An 18,571-nucleotide genomic window follows, 5' to 3' on the forward strand; every position below is an offset into this window, starting at 1 on the left:
TCAATGCATATTTTTGTAGGACACAATATTGGTCTGAAAATGATCTGACCTTTGGCTGGGAAAAATATATTACTTATAAGATGGGATTGGAGCCTAATACCCTTCAAAGTACACCCAGTGCTACCACAAACTTTGCTCACTGATCCTTCCAAAGCTGAAAATACTTTTGAATGGCTTCTTTTGGAATGAAGTTCATCTTCACCACCACCTTTGGAATTATCTCTTCCCCTACTTTCAAAACGGGATCATTTCGTTGGTGTTTTCAATCTTGGAAACAACCAAAAGTCACAAGGAGTCAGGTTCAGAGAGTAGGGAGGTTTGTGAGCCACTGGAATTCCATATTTTCCTAAATCAGATGTGATGAATGAGTTGGTGAATTGTCATAATGCAGCTTCCTGTAATTGACCCTCCAAAGGTCTGGTCTTGTGTGCTGAATTATATCGCAGAGTTGGCAGTGAACTTGTTGATGCTACTTTTTTGTCAATGCTTGTCCTTCTGGTGCCTATTCATAATGCACAATCCCATGCATATCAAAGAACACAGTTGGCATGATCTTGATGTTGCCTCGCACCTGTCAAATTTTTTATGGAGTGGGGAGCTTGGAATGCTTCCATAGTGATGACTGCTTTTTTTTCAGGTCACAGCCATGATTCCAGCCAAAAACTTAAGATCAGAGTTTAGACAGTGTCTAGAAGGTCCTCTGCAACCTTAAGATTGAGTTCTCTCTGTTCAGCCGACAGCAGCTTGGACACAATTTTTGCATCCACTCTGCGCATGTTCTAATCCTCATGAAAAATTGCAGTTGTGGAATCTTTACTTATCCTAACATCTTTGGCAATCTCTTGTATGGTCAAAAGACCATCACAAGATTTCCCACCCTCTCAACAGCAGCTGCAATCCAAGTCGTTTGTGGCCTCCTTGACAGAACCCTGATCACTCTCCCCCAATGTGTGGCCATTTTTGAATTAGTTGAACCAGTCTTTAATTTGTGTTAACCCATGGTATAATCTCTAAACAACTGCTGAATCTTAAAAATTGTTTAACCTTAAAAATCACCAAATTTTTGACGAAATATGATGCAGTGTCTTTGCTCAACTCATTGTCGTCATGAAAGAAATCAAAAAGTGATGAACATGCTTGTACGACAGCACCTCAGTCAAAGTAGACAGAGACTGACTCACTCCAAGGACTGATAATTGAATAAAATCAGTTTTACATTGCAATGAAAGATTATTTGTGCCATATTCATGGAAAAGGGACCATCACCATTAAATGTGGGCTATTTTAAACAAAGTTTAATTTATAATGGATTCCCAAGCATGTTTCCATATGTACTAGCTCTTCATTCATCCTATATCTGTACACGAAGAACTGTGAGAAAATAAAAATATTAATCAATAAACTTGAAAAATTAATATTATGTGAAACATTTTTCTGTTCAATTTGTGAATGAATTCAGTATTTGTGAGTATATGTTGCATTATATCAGAAGTAGAAAAAAGGAGCAGTTGCAAACCATCATCTGAAATCTTAGACACTGCCATGTATTCTTCTTACTCTTTTATTTTACTCTGTAAGATAAAAGAGCATTAAAATATTATTGAATAAAGATGTTGATGATTACTTCGGAACTCGCAGGACAGGTGATCGTAGGATTTATGATGCATAACACTCTGTTAGTTTCCATAAAAAGCTCTAATTATATGTTGGGTCTACTTATTTTTCAATAAATTACCATCAGTATTGAAACATGTTCTGTATTTAAGGAAATTTTATGAATATACAAAAGATACACCTGTATCTTTTGGAAAACTGTTTTTATACTGTATATTAATTATTAGCTATATAACTGGTATGTATTATTTCAATGTATCAGTTGACTAATCCAATATGTACCTGCTAATGAAAGTCCTGAGATAAAAAAATTATTACATTTATCCATTAGCCTCCAAAAACCTAACATCTAAGCTATATTATGACCCAGCAGTGTTTTTAAACATTCGTACATACTCGGGAAATTGTGCTAAAGGTGTTGGAAGGCTGGGGAAAGAAAAGCAATACATAAGTGAGGAACATAGATACCTTTTTGTATAAGTTATTTCATGGAGTGCAGTTAGATGAGTTGACATAAGTTAAAGGAGTTAATGGGTAGGAAAGAAGAGATTGATGAAAATGCTGTTGAGTAAATGGGTCAAACAATGGAGTAGGTAAAGATGAATACATTAGGACAGAATAGTAAGATTGGTATTAGGGTAAGTCTAGGCTACTCTATTACTCCAACACCATTTATGAATGAATGAGGCAAAGAAATTTTATTGCACATATTTTTATTTGAAAGAGGCAAATGATGCGGTAAACAGAGGAAAGTTGCTGAAGTCTTGGAGGGTAAATTGAGTGAATGAGGAGCTATTGAATGATATTAAAGCAATGGATGGGGTGAAACTGGGATGTCCGATATTACATGGGTTTCCAAAGCATTTGTGACTGTTCCAGGGCTGGATACATGTCTAAGGTAAGTGTAATAATCAGACCCATCATTCTATGATGATAATCCACTATTACTGGCCGGCCATAAGATTGAACAATTGGATTATTTTATATTAAATAGCATAATTTTTGCATGAATTGATAGTTAAGATGAGGAGATTAATGGTACGTGCATGCCAGCAGAAGTGGTTACAGAAATTTGGGTTAAACATTAACTATTAATTTTTGCCCAAGGCAGTATCAAAAATAGTACTCCTACCTACATTATTGTACGGAAGAAAAACTTGGTGTGGGTGGGATAATCCTAGATGTCCGCCGAACGCAATGGGATGAGGTATTTGAGGAATTTCCGTAGTAAAGGAGGAGCTGCAATGTAGAAAAAGTGGGTCATTGAAGAATGGAGATAAGGACATAGGTAATTGGCAAGTAATATTACTAAGTGCTTTCTCCAATGAGAGTTTCATTCTGTGATTTGGTTATCCGGCATTCAATGTGATAATAGAAGTTTATAAAGGGGTGAATAAACAATGCAGTTTGATGATATCATGTTTGTATTTTCCGCCACAAAATAATTGTCGATTCATTCAAGGTATCATATTTAATAAATTGGAGTTGGGACCATCCCTAACACTATTTACTTCCACGTAACACGAGGTTTTCCTCTTGTTTCCTTTATATCTTTATGCTGTCCCAAAAGCCTTCTCTCTTCCTTTCTCTATCCGCTTACCAAACATTTTAGAGTGCAGCTTCCTTTTCTACGAGTATTTAAAATAATTTTACTTCCGTAATAAAATTGCACTGCGAAATAATTATACTGACAAACTCCATATATTAACACAATAATGGAACAGAATCCTCCCGGAAAGGATAAATCTTTATACAGACAGGCTTGAGATCCTGTAATTGGAAATATTCCCCTTAAGGTGTTTCTTTGAATTGGCCGCTGCTTGCGCTTCGGTTTTTTTATTGGAATTAGTTGATGCATTTACCACTACGGTCAGTAGTCGCTTCGTCCATGAAATGGAGAGTGGGAAAGGGGGTGTTGGTAGCGGACAGTGATTGTCGTTGAGTAATTTCCGTTAGTTCTTATCCGTAGAGTTGCAGGGAGGTATAAGTTGTGTCACGACTTAAAAGAAAGGCAGAGCGTTTGAAAGGAAGCATTTCTAAGGAAGATTAACTCGAAATAAGGACAATCATCCCAAACTTTGGCAACGTATCTGCAAATCATGAAGGGGCGAGCTCTGCATTTTGTCTTCAAAGTGGCTGACAGAAAGTTGACAGCTAAATTCTATCGTGAAATCTTGGGAATGAAGGTTTGTGAATAACTTATGTGGTGGAGGCGGCCTTGAGTAATTATTTGTGTTTCGTTTTTAGCGTGTTTATGATTTCCAGCTTTCATTGTTTGTACTTTTACCGGCATAACCAATTTTAGTCATTTAGTCAGGGAATTCATTATTTATAAGAAAAAGAACGATATTATATAACAGAAATCCATCATTGATAACCTGAATTCTCGTTATATGTTGTCGCTTTTGATGGATATCTACCTCTCCAACGTATTGCTTAGTTAGTGTTTTGTGAAAAAGTATTCTGGTTTTACGGTCGCTCAAACAATTATTTCGTAACTCGCATGTTGGAAATAAATATATGTTTGACCATTTTAGTGTATTAGAAAAGTGAATCGACGCATTTCAGGAGTGTGGCAATTTATCATGTTATTATTTTCGTGATTTGTGGAACATTTTAAAATATTCTCTTGATCGTTACTTCCTACTTCTTTCTGGCATATCAGTATACTTTCTCAAAACGGATTTCATGGTCAGGTTCTTATTTCTCTGCTGATCTATAAAGTCTTTGGTTTTCTTTACTGACTTTTAACTCGTGAACTATTGAATATTCGGAATGTTGACCATAAATGTTAATATTTTTCCAACGAAATGGCCCTGAAGATAACCTATTAGTTTCAGAAAACGTTTTATAGATATCGTTTAAAATTCTATATTCGGTGTTATAAAATAATATTTCGTCACCACTGGAAAAATAGCCATTTGAATGATTAGGGTATTTCCTTGGTTAGAGATGCTGTATGTACGGGGAAGTATTATTTCAACAGTGCTTTTTCTTCTGATGAATGGGTAAAAAATTTGAAAGTGGACCAGAATTATGTTGTGTTCCTCCAATTAGACATCCAAGTACCAGCTCTACAAACTTTTTTTCATTTGTTTTCATTTACATTGTCACATATTTGCCTTCCGATTTGAGTTAATCAATGTGTGCCACCTCCGCTGTCTTTTTCTCGTTTTCCGTGTACAGTCCCTTCTAAGGTTTCCTCCATGTAGAAAATCCATCTTAGAATGGGCCCCGGGCTCTTTCCTTTTTGGCCTGAACTAGTGTCTTTTGCGGTGCTTCTTAATCTCTAATATACTTTATTCATAGCCAAATTTATTCAGTTTTAGGTATAGTGTGTTTCCTTTAGCCATTATTTCCGATATATCAACGAGTTTGCATTTTCACACTGGCCGGTGCCCCATCAAATTCCTCTCCCTGTCTCTCATGTTTTTTGTCTCCTTTCTTGACCAGATATGTTCATATTTATTCTGGAATATTTTCAATGCTCCTTCTTCACTGTTTAAATTCTTCCCATCTGTTTTCCTCTCTTCGTGTCCACATTTATACCTCATGTAATTCAACGTTCTAAGCCAATTATATATCATTCTTTTGGTCAATTTTGTGGCAAGCCATAGCCGACTGATTATCAAAGGCCTTGTGTCTATTTGAATCCTAGTTTTTGGCTGTTGGCATGTTTCACGTATTTCTGCCCATATTATTACTTCTCCTTTTATGTAGGTTGTGTCCATTCATAAGCTACCTTCACCGGTAGAATAAAAGAAATCCAAAACAAACGAAATAAAAAACAATAAAGTAAAAATATTTCATAATTATTGAGTTGCAAGGTTGTGCACCTGTATAGTTTAACATTTAAGAATTGTTTCTTCAGCAAAAATTCTAATATATTTATTAGCTTCCCTTCATTGTAGTCCACATAATCCTGAAATGCGGGGGCACTCATATTCTTTCATCCAATCACAGTCCAATAATTTAAGTATATGCTAAGCAGTTCTGGGTGGAGGCAATAGATTTGTCTTACCTTTCTGCCATTCTGGCAGTACTCTGTCCGTTCATTCCCAACTTGTACCTTAACGTCCTTATTGAAATACTACCTCTTCATTAATCTTGTTTCTTTCCCGCTCACCCCTTTTAAAAATCCATCACATTATCCCAATTTGCTCCTCCAAAAATTTCTTCTTAATAATGAAAGTCAAGTATACTCTCCTTCCCTTTTCGATGTATGTATTATGAGCAATGCTCCTTGCGATGCGCCATGTAAACCTCTCTTCAAAAGACTTGGTTTATTACCGATACCCTGAATATATACATATATATATATATTTAATTTTATCTTGCATGCAAAGAATATTTCTCTGTACAGGTCTAACCGCGATTATCATAGTCACCATATAAGGATCTGCAATGACCTGCACCGACCATTTCTCAGAACACACAATACTGCTCATGGGCCCAAAGCAATGGGCTCAAGGTTATTCAATAAAGTTCCCCATAAAATTAAATTTGAAACAAAAGTACCTGTTTTCAAGAAAAAGCTGTCCAACCTGTTGAAAAATAATATGTTCTATTCTGTGAAAGAATTTCTCAAATTGTCACTACGCATCAATTCTGATTTAACCAAATCATATGTAACTATGGTAGTGTATTGGTACGTATATGCATTTATGCACATGTATAAATTGTATTTTTTCTAAAACTATTAAGTTTATATCTGTCATACCCTATATTTTTGTGTGCGTGTGAATATGCACTGAATCTCCAGAAAAATAAATACATTATTACCACATATATTGCCTACATTTACACCAGGATAATACATTCAAACAATTTGGATTATTATCCTGGCATTAAAAGGTGCACAAGATGTTGATGTTGTGAAAAATTCTTTTGTGTTTTAGACTCTGAGGCATGAGGAATTTAGTGAAGGGTGCGAAGCAACTTGCAATGGGTAAGTTCTGTGTAATTTTATGTAAATTTAAGAGAAAAGAGTAAATGCCAAGTGATTGTGCCTTTGAAAGATTGTGCCATGAAAGATTGTAAATGCAATAATTAGAGATGAATTTTATAAGATAATTTCATTGGGCAGACTTTTAAATGTGTTCTTATACGTGCACACAATGCATATGAATACAGATAATATTTAATACACCCTATTTACTGATCATAATTTTCATAATGCAGACCTTACGCAAACCGTTGGAGTAAGACCATGGTTGGTTATGGCCCCGAAGATGACCATTTTGTGGTTGAATTGACCTATAATTATGGAGTTAAGTCATACAACAAAGGAAATGATTTCATAGGTTTCACTATCAAGTCTCAAGAAGCTATTGCGAGAGCTAAAGAGCATAATTGGCCAATGGTTGAGGAGAAAGACCATCATGTAATTGAAGCACCTGGAGGTTATCGGTTTTTCCTTTTGAATGAGCCACAGCCAAAAGACAAAGGTATGTATCAAAGGTGACAGCACTCATTTCATGATGAAACTTGCCAACAAAATTTTGTATCCCTCCCACTCCCAGGCCTACCTACCTTCCAAGCCAATGATTGACACGGAGAGATGTACTTCTCTTTTCCTTACAGCTACATGATAACCTTTTTACCCCTCCACCCTCCCACTCTGACCAACCCCCCTTCCCCAATCAGAAGGTATACTCGTATATACCAAATTCGCTCCTATAAGGGTCGCTTGATGATGGTGGTTAACGTCCAAACCTGGGACTTGTTTTTAAATAAAGGATTTGGAATTACAAAGTCAGTAATTCCATTTCATTTCAATATTTAAAATTTTCTTTATCCCCCATTGAATCTCCTTTGAATCTGTTCTGAAGTAAATGTAAGTAGTGTAACCAATGGCTAAAGAAATAACATGCATTCACTTGCTTGTGCCATTCTAATATGGGAAAATGCTTGAGAGGATTCCTCATAGTGCAATAATACACTTCAAACCTAATATTTCCTGATGCTTACGGCTGGGTGTAAAATTTCTTCTAGCATAATTAATTATGCCAAGTTGTGAGAAAGTGGTAAATAATTACTTCACCAGGTTTAAAACGCTTCTTTAGATGATAATAATAATATATTTATTGGTCCAGAAACAGAGTGCTATTATATGCATAGTACTTGTCAAATTAAATAGAGCTAAGTGTGAATCTTCTAATTCAAATCATCTTGATATTCCAATTGGTAATAAAAAGAACTACAAAGAAGATATTTAAATTATTTAATTTTATGCCTCTGTAAAATGGTGATGTCATTGGTTTCTGGGCTGCTTATTGAATGCATTTACACCCATTGTTTTCGTCTTCTCTATGTAAGCTTTGATTAGAGATCACTGAACATTTCCTTTTTTCCTGTATCATAATAATAAAAAGCTTCATTGAGACATCATTAATTTTGCTCTTAACAAATAAGCATAAAAATGGATTCCATCAAATGTGATGCCATGAAGTAGGTATGATTTTTGTGTTTGTGTAGGAACTATGTCCTCAAATGCTTTTAGGGTTGTGGTAACAATTAAATGAAACTGCTTATCATGTTTCATCTCTAAAATGAAATTTATAAAACTAGCCTCTCCAATTTAGGTCCTGGGGTTGCTGTTATGGTTGGGAGATGACATTTAAAAAGATGCACAAAATGTAAACAGCGAATTAAAATGTATTTGTCAATTGAAAACTGTTTTACTTCTAAAAATGACTTAACACGAGAGTAAATACCGAAACTCCTCCTCGTATTAAATTAATCTCGAACTCCCAAATGTTCTTCCTGCCTTCTTCCCTTTCAATGTGTTCAATAATGTTTTGCTCCCTAAATGTACTCTGGTACCAAGAATTCTCCCCTTTCTATGCTCATTTAAGATATTAATATTTCAAAAGAAAATTAAATACTAAATCTTTTTGTCTCCCCACTGAATTATAAAATTGAAGATTTTTTATGTTTAGCAGAGCAGCAAACTATATTTACCTGCCAATAATGTAATTTTGAATGTCTGGTGGACTAAATTGCTAAGGCAATACAGTTTTAAGATTGTCCTTGGGTGTACTGTAGTTATAGGTAATCTGCTGGTTAGAATTAGCTTTGGGTGATCCTTCGAGCCAATAGTATAATTTTTCTGTTAATACCTTTTTGAATAAGTGCTGAGGTCATTATATAAACTGTAAAGTTCTTATTTTCAGTTCTTCATATATGTTTCCACCTCCTTAGTGCTGCTCAAAATGCCTTTGTTTTCCCTTGATGTCCCTCCTGATCAGCGTGTCCCCTTCAAGCAATCCATTACTGCTACTTGTCATTGTCTCGTGCATCATATTTCCTGCATGCTTCAAATTAAAATTCAACTAAAACAATTAAATGTGAAAGAATAAAATTTGTTGGTATTTCACGCACTCATTTGACTTACTGTTTACATTCCAATTTATTTCAGATCCAGTTCAAAAGGTCACATTGGCAAGTTCTAATCTTCAAAGGTCCATTGACTATTGGAATGGAATCTTAGGCCTCAAAATATTCCAACAAAATGATAAATCAGTGTTGCTTGGATTTGATGAGAATCAAGCCAAACTTGAACTGCAGGACATAGGTAAGAAATCTTTTGAATTTGTATTCAGCTCTACTTCCATACATCCTGATGTGCTTTAAGTATAATGTGATATTTTTCCAGAAAAGACTCTTGAAGCCATAATGGCCCATAGCACAGAGGTTAGGTCGCCAGCCATTGAGGAATCTCTTTGGGAGGGGGAGGTCCCTCCCCCACCAGGGCTATTTCCTCATTGCTACCTGCTCCTACTACCCCCTCTCGACTTTTTGCCTGTGGTCTACAAGCATGTGTGCATTAGTTTTCAGCCTACCCGCATAGAATACAATTAGTAGAAGTAAAAGCTAAACCAATAAACTTAGTTGGTATTTTGCTCAACTTGCCAACGAGCAATAATGAGAAAGTGGTCGATAGGGTATATGATCATTTAATAGGACATAATTTCTGATGTCTCTGGAGGGAATCATTTGATAGTGATGAGGGATTAGAATGTGACGGTAGGCAAAGGAAGAGATGGTATTGAAGTAGGAAACTACGGTTTAGAAACAAGGAATAACTGCTGTCAGAAAGCTATTGAGTTCATTAAGACATAGGGTTTAATCATAGCAAACAGTTGAAATACCTCAGCACATGTGGATATATGTGCATTGTCCTGAGATTCAGGGAGATTTCAGTGAGACTATATTATGGTTAGCCTGGGATCAAGGAACAGCATAATCAGTTCTCACCACAAGAACAATTAGATAGGATTAGTAGGCTGTGAAGAAAATTATGAGTGAGGAAAGGTCATGGGTGCAATAGAAGAAATATGGGAATATATCAAAAGTCACCAGCAAAACTATAAGAAAAGTGAATTTGAAAAGGACAAGATATCATGGGGTACTGATGATATTATTAGAAAGATACACAAGAGAAGGGAATGGAAGAGTGAAAACACCCAATCAGGCTGAAGGCAGTACTAAGGGATAACAACAGACTTAATAGGGAAACATGTGGTGGAAGATGCAGTGCGAGGACATTGTGAGGTAACAAAGGAAGGAGCATTTTTCAGGAAGGTTATAGCACATCAGGAATTAAGAAGACAGCCCATGCAAACAATCAAAGATAAGTTAGGAAAATTAATTAAACCCAGAAATATTCAAGACAGAAGGAATATGTATAGAAAATATATGGTTAAGATATTAGGCCAGCAAGTTTAAACAGGGAAAGAGAAGATGACATGGAAGAGGACAGCTTATGTCCAGGCATACTTGATTGCAAGATAGAAAGGGTTTAGTGAAACAGGGATAGAGTTTTTATGGACTGATTCATAGCGTTAATGGGGAGGAATTTGGCTAGAAGATTTCATCCTACCAATGTTAGTTCCCATTGCAAAAAGGGAAAGGCAGCCATATGTTAGAATTAAAGAAAGTCTGATTTACCTTAGCAAAAGTGGTACTTCATCATCAGTATGGATGGAGAAAAGAGCTGATGACTATTTGGGCAATGATCAGTTTGGGTCAAAGGAAGGGGGGGTAAGTGTGGGTGATGCCGTAGCAGTAATGAGATCACTAATAGAAGAGGATTTGTCGGGAAGTATTTGTTTCTTAGATTTCAAGAAGACATTCAATAGAGTAAATTGGGTAATATTAATCAAAGTATTACAGCAGGTAGGAGTAGATTGGAGGAATGGGTGACTAACCAGTACATCCCTCAGACTGCTCAGGCATGTCAGATGGAGAGTCAGGACAGACAGTGTTAATAAGAGGAGTAAGACAGGGGTGTCCAGTATCACCAGTATTTTTCAATGTGTAAGTTGAGGAAATGTTAAGAAAGGCATATGGAGACGTGGAGATAGAAATGATAATTAATAGAGAAATCATGAAATCAGCGAGGTTTGCTGATGATCAAACTTCATTTTGCCAATCATTCAAGGAGTTGCTAGCATTTTTGGCTGCATAGGAAAGTTGGTGCGATATGAATGGGGTATGGATAAATGTAAACAAAACAATAGTTGCGCGTTTTTCCAAAAGATAAAGGCTGAGCTAAATATTGAAATAGGAGTTCACAAACTAGAGTAGGTGGAACAGTTTACCTATCTCGGAAATGTTTTGGACCAAAATCATCGAACCACTCAATCACCATGTTTGCCCAATGCAATAAGAATTTTATTAGACAAACAAGCTTTTACAAGGAGGAAGAAATTTATGACAGGAGGGTAAGAAAAGGCTCGCCACTGCTTTGATATGGAGCATAATTATGTACTTGTATGGAAGCATGGTCTTTGAAGTAGGATGATAGGCGTAGATTGGAGACTTTTGAATTGTGGGTGTGGAGAAGGGTGGAAAATTTGGAATGGGCAGAAAGGAAAACAAATTAAAAAATGCTAGGAGGAGAGTTAAGTAATGTTAGGAGAGAGAAAGGAACTCGGGAAGAGATTTAAAATGATTAAATCCATAGTAGAATCAGCGGCAATCATTTAAGTGCGATGAGATTCGATGAAAAAACATTGTGCAAAATTAAAGTGTAGTTTCACATTGAGTGAACATAAACCGTAACCTGGGGATACTTTTTTTGTGGTGCATGGCCCTGTAGTGTTTCATGCACATAATCCCTCAAATATATTCAGTATTATTAAGTGAATAATATGAATGTGCAAGTATGTACCTTTATACACATTGACTTAAGTCTGCGCTAACATGCACATAGCTTGACATAGCATTCCTCCACTTCAGTAGCAGAGTTATTTCTACTGAAATGGGAGATTAAGCTGACAACACTGTCTAAATATCCAAACCCCATAGAGCTTCAGAAATCAAGACTGATGAACACTAGTACTCCATAAAACTTTTTTGAAATCAAGTTTCTGGTATTTCTAATTGAATAGGTCGAGGAAACTGTGGTGTGTCGTAGGATATTTATGTAATTAATAATTCAGATTTTAGTTCAAGCCCTTGCTATTCAGTATTTTTGTTATTTATTCAAAATTTTCCCATTTGTCAAGGATTTATGACAAAAATATTTCTTGACCTCACTTTTTCTGAAATTCGCTGGAGACAATTTTAAATTACTGAGTTAGATGCGATGCAAAGCAATACTCAAGGAATAATGTCAGATTAAGCTTGGGAAACAAAGTTAAGTTATAAATTACTGGTTCATAGTGTTACCCTAGAGAATTACATATTTGGTCCATATAAAATTGTTGGAATAGAATTATATATTGGTGTACTCCTGTCAATAGTATCATGTCAGTAATGTTTCTCATAACTGCAGTGTGTACCTAACCTGTTGTATTAAATTTATCTGACATGGTCTGCTCATGCAAGTTAATGAACTAACAGTATACTTCAAAGGCATTGGTGATATGGATCATTAGGTCTTTCTTAAGAGGAATTTTTGATGGTAAGTGCAATTTGAAATATTAAAAAAGTAAAATTTGTTGGCAATAATATGTTTTCATATAAATGTTATTCTTGTGCATTCTTTTACATTAACAAGAACACAATTACTCACACTTTTGGTGATTCAAAAATTCACCGGAAGTTTGTTTGTGGCAAGCCACATAATGGTGGTGATATATCACCCTGAAACTCTGGTAAAAGTTAGATTTTTATTTAGTGGAGAACTGCCATTAATCTCCATTCTGGTGGACAAAGTCCAAAGTGGCCAGGCGTTTCCTCTTCCAATGCACCATTATGTAATATTACAAATAATTATATAACTAAGTTGAAGTAAATGAATATTTAATGGCATGTCCTTTTCGTAACACCTGTTGACATATCCACAGATCTTCATAGCCCATGGGAGACCAATCTGCACCCTCAGCGTACGCACTAAAACTGTCTGAAGATGCAAATGTCGTACTTCATATATCTTGCGTTTCACATCACCTTCATTTCTCTGACACTTCAGTACTTACAAGATCCAATTACATCATAAAGCACATCCAATAAATGGTTTTATTAAAAAAAAAATCAATATTAACAAAATAACTAAAAGGCTTTAAGGGATTTTAATTTTAGGGGTACAGTTCCTTGTAGTAAAATCTTATTTTAGTGCAGGTTGAGGTTTTATTTTACATTCCAGAATAGGCCATACAATTTTACGTACTTTGAATATGCCACTTGTGCAATGACACGTAATATCTTTATTTCGTCTTTATGAAACAGAAGTATATACAACATGTTAATATGAAAAATGATTTCTCCCAGGGACTGCTGTGGACCATGCCACTGCTTATGGAAGAATTGCATTTGCCTGTCCCCACGATGATCAACCCGCCATTGATGAAAAAATCAAAGCTCAAAATGGGAAGATTTTGACACCACTGATATCTTTGGATACCCCTGGAAAAGCAACAGTCCGTGTGATCATCCTGGCAGATCCAGTGAGTGATCTCTTCATGAATTCAAACTGCATTTGATAGCTGTAAATGATGATGCTTTAGGTACTGTTTCTCTCACACAATCATTTTCTTTCAGGACGGGCACGAAATCTGTTTTGTGGATGATGAAGGATTTCGTGAGTTATCCAAAGTTGACCCTCAAGGAGATGTACTTTTAGACCGTTACATCCGCTCTGATAAATCATAGTGCATTGTTATTTTTCTTGCTTTTATCCTTGTGTTACGGTGAATGTAAGTCATGAATAACATGTTGCATGCTTGGTCTCTGTCCTTGAAGGTGTCTGTTTCTATCAACATCTATGTTTCATTAAATACTTTGAATTTATGTTGCAGTATATTTTCCCTAACTGAGAATACAAAATATGCTCTTCTGATTTGGGAGCAAATATTACCAGTCATGTACACTTATACACTGGAATGAAAAGGTTCCCAATGACACCACATTCACAGAATGAATCGATTAGCTTCACAAATGAAACACTCAAAAAATTACAAATAAAGCACACACATGGAATTAATAAACTTTTTTTTTGAGTCCTCTGTCAACCACATTCAGTCACACCCGGTAACACGATAATATTCATCATTGTCAATTTCAATCCTAAGAGGTGAATTCTTCCGAGTCTTGCTCCTATTAAGCTTTGACCTGAGGTCGCCTTCAAATGACTTCTTTGTGAGGGACGCCCTTAAGTCCAGGCCCTTGACTGGCCTCAACTCACTAGCTAATCCTCCCAACTCCTCCTCTTCCTCCCCTTCTTCCTCTTCTTCGTCCTCTTCCTCTGATTCCGTTAGGCCCTTTTCCCTCTGTGCCAAGCGATTCCAAACAGACGTCCCCCTGCTCGGCCTACTCACTGTGTTAATGACCGAACTCCCCCGCTTCACGGCCTCACCGCCACGATCCTTGCTCAGCCGACTACGAAGGTCTCCTATCTCCCGCTTGCGCCCTCCCTCCCTGGAGACACCGTGGCTGACTCCTTTTAGGTCCATACCACTTCGCACTGCAGCCGCAACTTCTGCTTCCCTCCTCTGTTGCTCACGGCGTCGCTCGACCCGCTTCTCCTCTTCGTCCGCATACATGCGCATCCGAGGCTGTTTGATCTTTTGTCTCCACTGCGATGAGCTGCTCCTGTCATCGTCGTCGTCTTCTGATGACTTGTCGGACTCTGGATCTGAGGATGACCCCTTGCGTTGGTGAAAGGACCCGGGCACCTGTTGCATGATGATCTTGGCTGGAATGGTGGGTCTAGCAAATGGGTACAAGTGAATGGGACGCTGGGTCGGAGGTGGTACTCGTGCGGCCGTTGGGAATTCAGCCGGCATCTCTCCATCGCGATCAAAAGCTTCTGCACAGAACAAGAAGAATTGGGAGATGTGAGTGGATGTGGGCTTCTCATTTAAGGTATTTTGAAAATAAATATGGAATTAGTTCCCATATTTTCCATTCAAAATCAATGGGAGACAGTAGGATTTCAATTATACAGGTACTTATAATTTAAGGAATTCGTCTCAAATCTGAAAAGATCACCCTGCTATATAGAAAATGATTTTTGCACAGGAGAACACTATGCTTATAATTCAGTAATGATTTTCTAATTGATGAATATTTTAATAAATATAAAATAATGTGTGACAAATGTACAGAAAAGAATTCACATTCCAAAGAGACAGCCAAAAAGTACTGGACCTGTCTGTATAACTGTGGCAAACATTAAAAGATCATTAGACTTGACTCATTTAGTGGGAATTATGAAGATAAGGCAAAATTGACCAGCATCTATTTCCAAACGACTTGTTTTCAAATGAGTACACATTACCTGGCTGCAATGCTTTCCTTCTGTCAATGTCACCCCAAGATTCGGCCAAACTACCCCATGGATTTCCTTTTGGAGGTTTGGCATCCACACTAGCCTTTCCTCTGAACCTCCGCTTACGTGACTTTGTAATAAGACCTTTAATTCCTGTTGGATGATAAAGTAAAAACATTTTAAGTTACGTACAGGCAATAAGTTAACAGCCACTCCATTCTAAGAATACTAATGGGTACTCTTTGAATCATCATAAGTTCAAGTAAATATTTAAATCAATGGCTTGACAATGCAGATGACAAATTGGACGCTAACTAAATTATCTCTCGTGCGAATAGAATTAATTACCTAAAAAAACAACTCATTCCTCAAGTAAGCACAACAGTTTAGTGTGGAATTCGTTCACGATGAATTCAAGTATAAAACATTTATGCTTGTTGCAAATACATCAAAACATGAGGTAAATAAATAACCCTTTATTTATGGTTAAATATAGTTTTAGGTAGAAATTACCACTGAATTTACATTTCATGGCATAGCTGTAATTTTTGTTTGCAAATAAATTTGCAAATAATAGCACTCATCGTCAGTTCGTTAAAGAGAAATAACAGGCAATTATTTTCCCAGGTACCCTCACCTCCATAGTTTGGATTCCCATGCTTCTTGTAGTAATCACTCATCTTTTCAGCACGAGCTGGTTTCCGATCTGTTCGCATAGTGTAACGCAGGAGAATGTGCTTTGCCTTGGGAGTTGATTTCCCTAATCTCCATAGCCCAGGAGGGATGGGAATATCAATTTCCGAAGCTAAAGCAGCCTTGGACTCTCCATTCGTACAATTATCATTGCCAATCTGAAAGGCAAGCCCATTACTCAAGAAAAGAATTTGGTACAAAATGGCATATAAAAATGATACAGCCGTTAAATACAAGAAAACAACATACCGCATCTCCGTCGGCAGCTGTGGCTCTCTGCTCACTCAAATCCTCCTTGGCCTTCATCACATCTCCAGCATCGTCATCGCCAACCATTAAGATCTCGTTATCTTGATCCTCAACCTCTGTGACCATCACTACAACATTTTCACTAGATAACCTCTTTCTTTTGTTTTCCGTTGAAACTTTTTCTTCCGCAAATGGATCCTTCGGGTGGTTGTTTTCCAATCCTTTGATTGGTCTGGACATTTCAACGATGGCTTTGGCTGCCGGTAAATTACCTATCCACACTACGTTACCTGAATGTAGAGCCAATTAGGATGGAAATTGATGAAACAATTCATCATTGATATACTATATAATGTCATATTCAAGTGGAAATTGATACATTGTATCAAAACTGGTCATGAATAAATTCTTATTTAGTGGAAAATTGCATGAGTCTTAATCTCGGCTATTATGGAAGTTCCACCACATCACACCTGAATGTGTAATTTATATAATGCCATATTTGGATATAAATAATATTTCAAAGAATTACTTACAAGAATAGTCATTTATCCATTCAATCGAAGCAGGATTGTAGTCTTTAAAGTAGGAAAATACATCGGCAGTACTCATATCCTGTGTACCTCTCATGTGCAATGCATCAAGTCGGTAACGTTTTTCCGTTCCTTCATCGTCCTTCATCCCTAAACTGGAGACAATAACTTTCTGTTAGCATCCAAAATACTGATGAATTATGAAACAACAAGTTGAACTACCATGGCTCGCACAGTATTTTCCTGCATGGGAATAGATGAAAGAGCGATCAGGCTTGAGACAAAAGCAATTAAGGCTTGTGACCTCAGCTGACTGAAAATATAAAGGAACCTAACCCTTGTATTTTCAGTCTTTTAGGGGGTTACCTACACCAATGTTTATCATTATTTTTCTTATAAAGGCTCTTCAAAAACCCTAATCACTGGTTATCGCGAGGGATGGCCATCCTGATGCAGGTGAGTGTCCCTGAGACCTGGGACATGACTAGAAATATTGGCCTATGGCCTGTAAACTATTAAACTAGGTTGAAGTTGAACAACATTTATTCCGGAGAAACATATAAAACACTCAATATTGACTCATTTTCGACTAAATGTAAAATAAAGGACCTTATTTTCGCATAAAATTATCAAGCCAGACGAATTACCCCTCCATACAGCAACTGATAAATATTGATTAATTCGCAATTCAACACACAAAGATATTTATTACATTAAATACTGTAAAATAAATGTCCTTCAATAAACAGAATTGAGAATGCATGAGAAAAATAGGAGAAATTTTAAAACTAGTTTCACTTTTCTGAAAGATGGTTTGTCGGTTCTATAAAATGATGAAACTATGAACTCAAGGCTTAGTCACTATTGTGACTGATATTACCTTAAACGTACCAGCTTTTTTTATTAGATCTCAAATAGCAACAGCATATCTTACGTTGAATACTATTTGCACATTGTTATTGATTTATTCTTTGCTATAGTATATAGCAATAGAGGGATTGGCACAAAAAATGTCCATTATTGCCATGTTGCAACAAATGCTCACAGCTAAAAACCCCAGAAGTCGTCAGCTTACAACCAGACCGTAAATGGCGAAATTTAAAACGAAGAGGATGAGTTTCGGTTTGTGTGTTAACATATTTGATTATCGAATTTAAAATATGAAACGTAAGTTACAAACAGAATTTGGTCCTACCTCTTATATAGGGATGCCAACTTATCCTCAGTAACCGCTTGGACTTCATCCGGTGATAAGCCATATTTTTTTACCTTAGGCCCACATAATTCGCCGGTTTTACTGTCAAACGGCGAAGCTTCGGTAGCCAAATCTTCAGCGTTAAGTTCTTCTCGGATCTGGCAAAAATCCACAAACACAGTTTAGAGAAAGATAAACAGGTATTAATTGAATCATACAATGACTACCTTAAAAGATATAGTTTTCAAACGGCAATACAATTATGCATTTTGAATAATCTTACTGGTAAGCTCTTCGGTTTTTGGAGGGTATCAGATGTTTTGACGATCCTTTGCTCCGTCTGTGTATCATCCTTCATTTCACATACTTCACCTTCTTCCACATCTTTTGTTCTCCCATGAAGAACAATGGTGTTACTTTTGTTTACCTCACCATCATCAGTATCCATAGCTTCTTCGAGATCATTTTCTATTTCAATCTTTAAATTAGGTAACTCATGCTCTTCCTTGGCAAGCGCCATATTCGAACAAGTATTTTGACGAATTTGGCCAATTCTTAAATAGTTAT

At 36.6% G+C, this 18,571-nt stretch overlaps 2 protein-coding genes across 2 annotated transcripts; one reads left to right on the forward strand and one right to left on the reverse strand.

The window, feature by feature from the left end:
- The first annotated feature begins 3,515 nt into the window (after positions 1-3,515).
- LOC139691867 (glyoxalase domain-containing protein 4) lies at positions 3,516-13,854 on the forward strand. The gene is made up of 6 exons (XM_071589788.1): positions 3,516-3,800; positions 6,513-6,562; positions 6,796-7,061; positions 9,035-9,190; positions 13,336-13,511; positions 13,606-13,854. The coding sequence occupies exons 1-6, from the start codon at positions 3,714-3,716 to the stop codon at positions 13,714-13,716; spliced, it is 846 nt and encodes a 281-aa protein (XP_071445889.1). The 5' UTR covers positions 3,516-3,713; the 3' UTR covers positions 13,717-13,854.
- Positions 13,092-18,519, reverse strand: LOC139691866 (nuclear cap-binding protein subunit 3-like). The gene is made up of 7 exons (XM_071589787.1): positions 18,288-18,519; positions 18,005-18,162; positions 16,813-16,964; positions 16,277-16,566; positions 15,972-16,185; positions 15,344-15,487; positions 13,092-14,872 (listed from the first exon to the last, which is right to left on the reverse strand). Exons 1-7 carry the CDS (start codon positions 18,450-18,452, stop codon positions 14,082-14,084), a joined length of 1,914 nt encoding a protein of 637 aa, XP_071445888.1. The 5' UTR covers positions 18,453-18,519; the 3' UTR covers positions 13,092-14,081.
- Positions 18,520-18,571: the final 52 nt, after the last annotated feature.

The sequence above is a fragment of the Hetaerina americana genome, unplaced genomic scaffold (assembly GCF_022747635.1).
Source record: "Hetaerina americana unplaced genomic scaffold, ioHetAmer1.1.p SCAF_4, whole genome shotgun sequence".
NCBI classification, from domain to species: domain Eukaryota; kingdom Metazoa; phylum Arthropoda; class Insecta; order Odonata; family Calopterygidae; genus Hetaerina; species Hetaerina americana.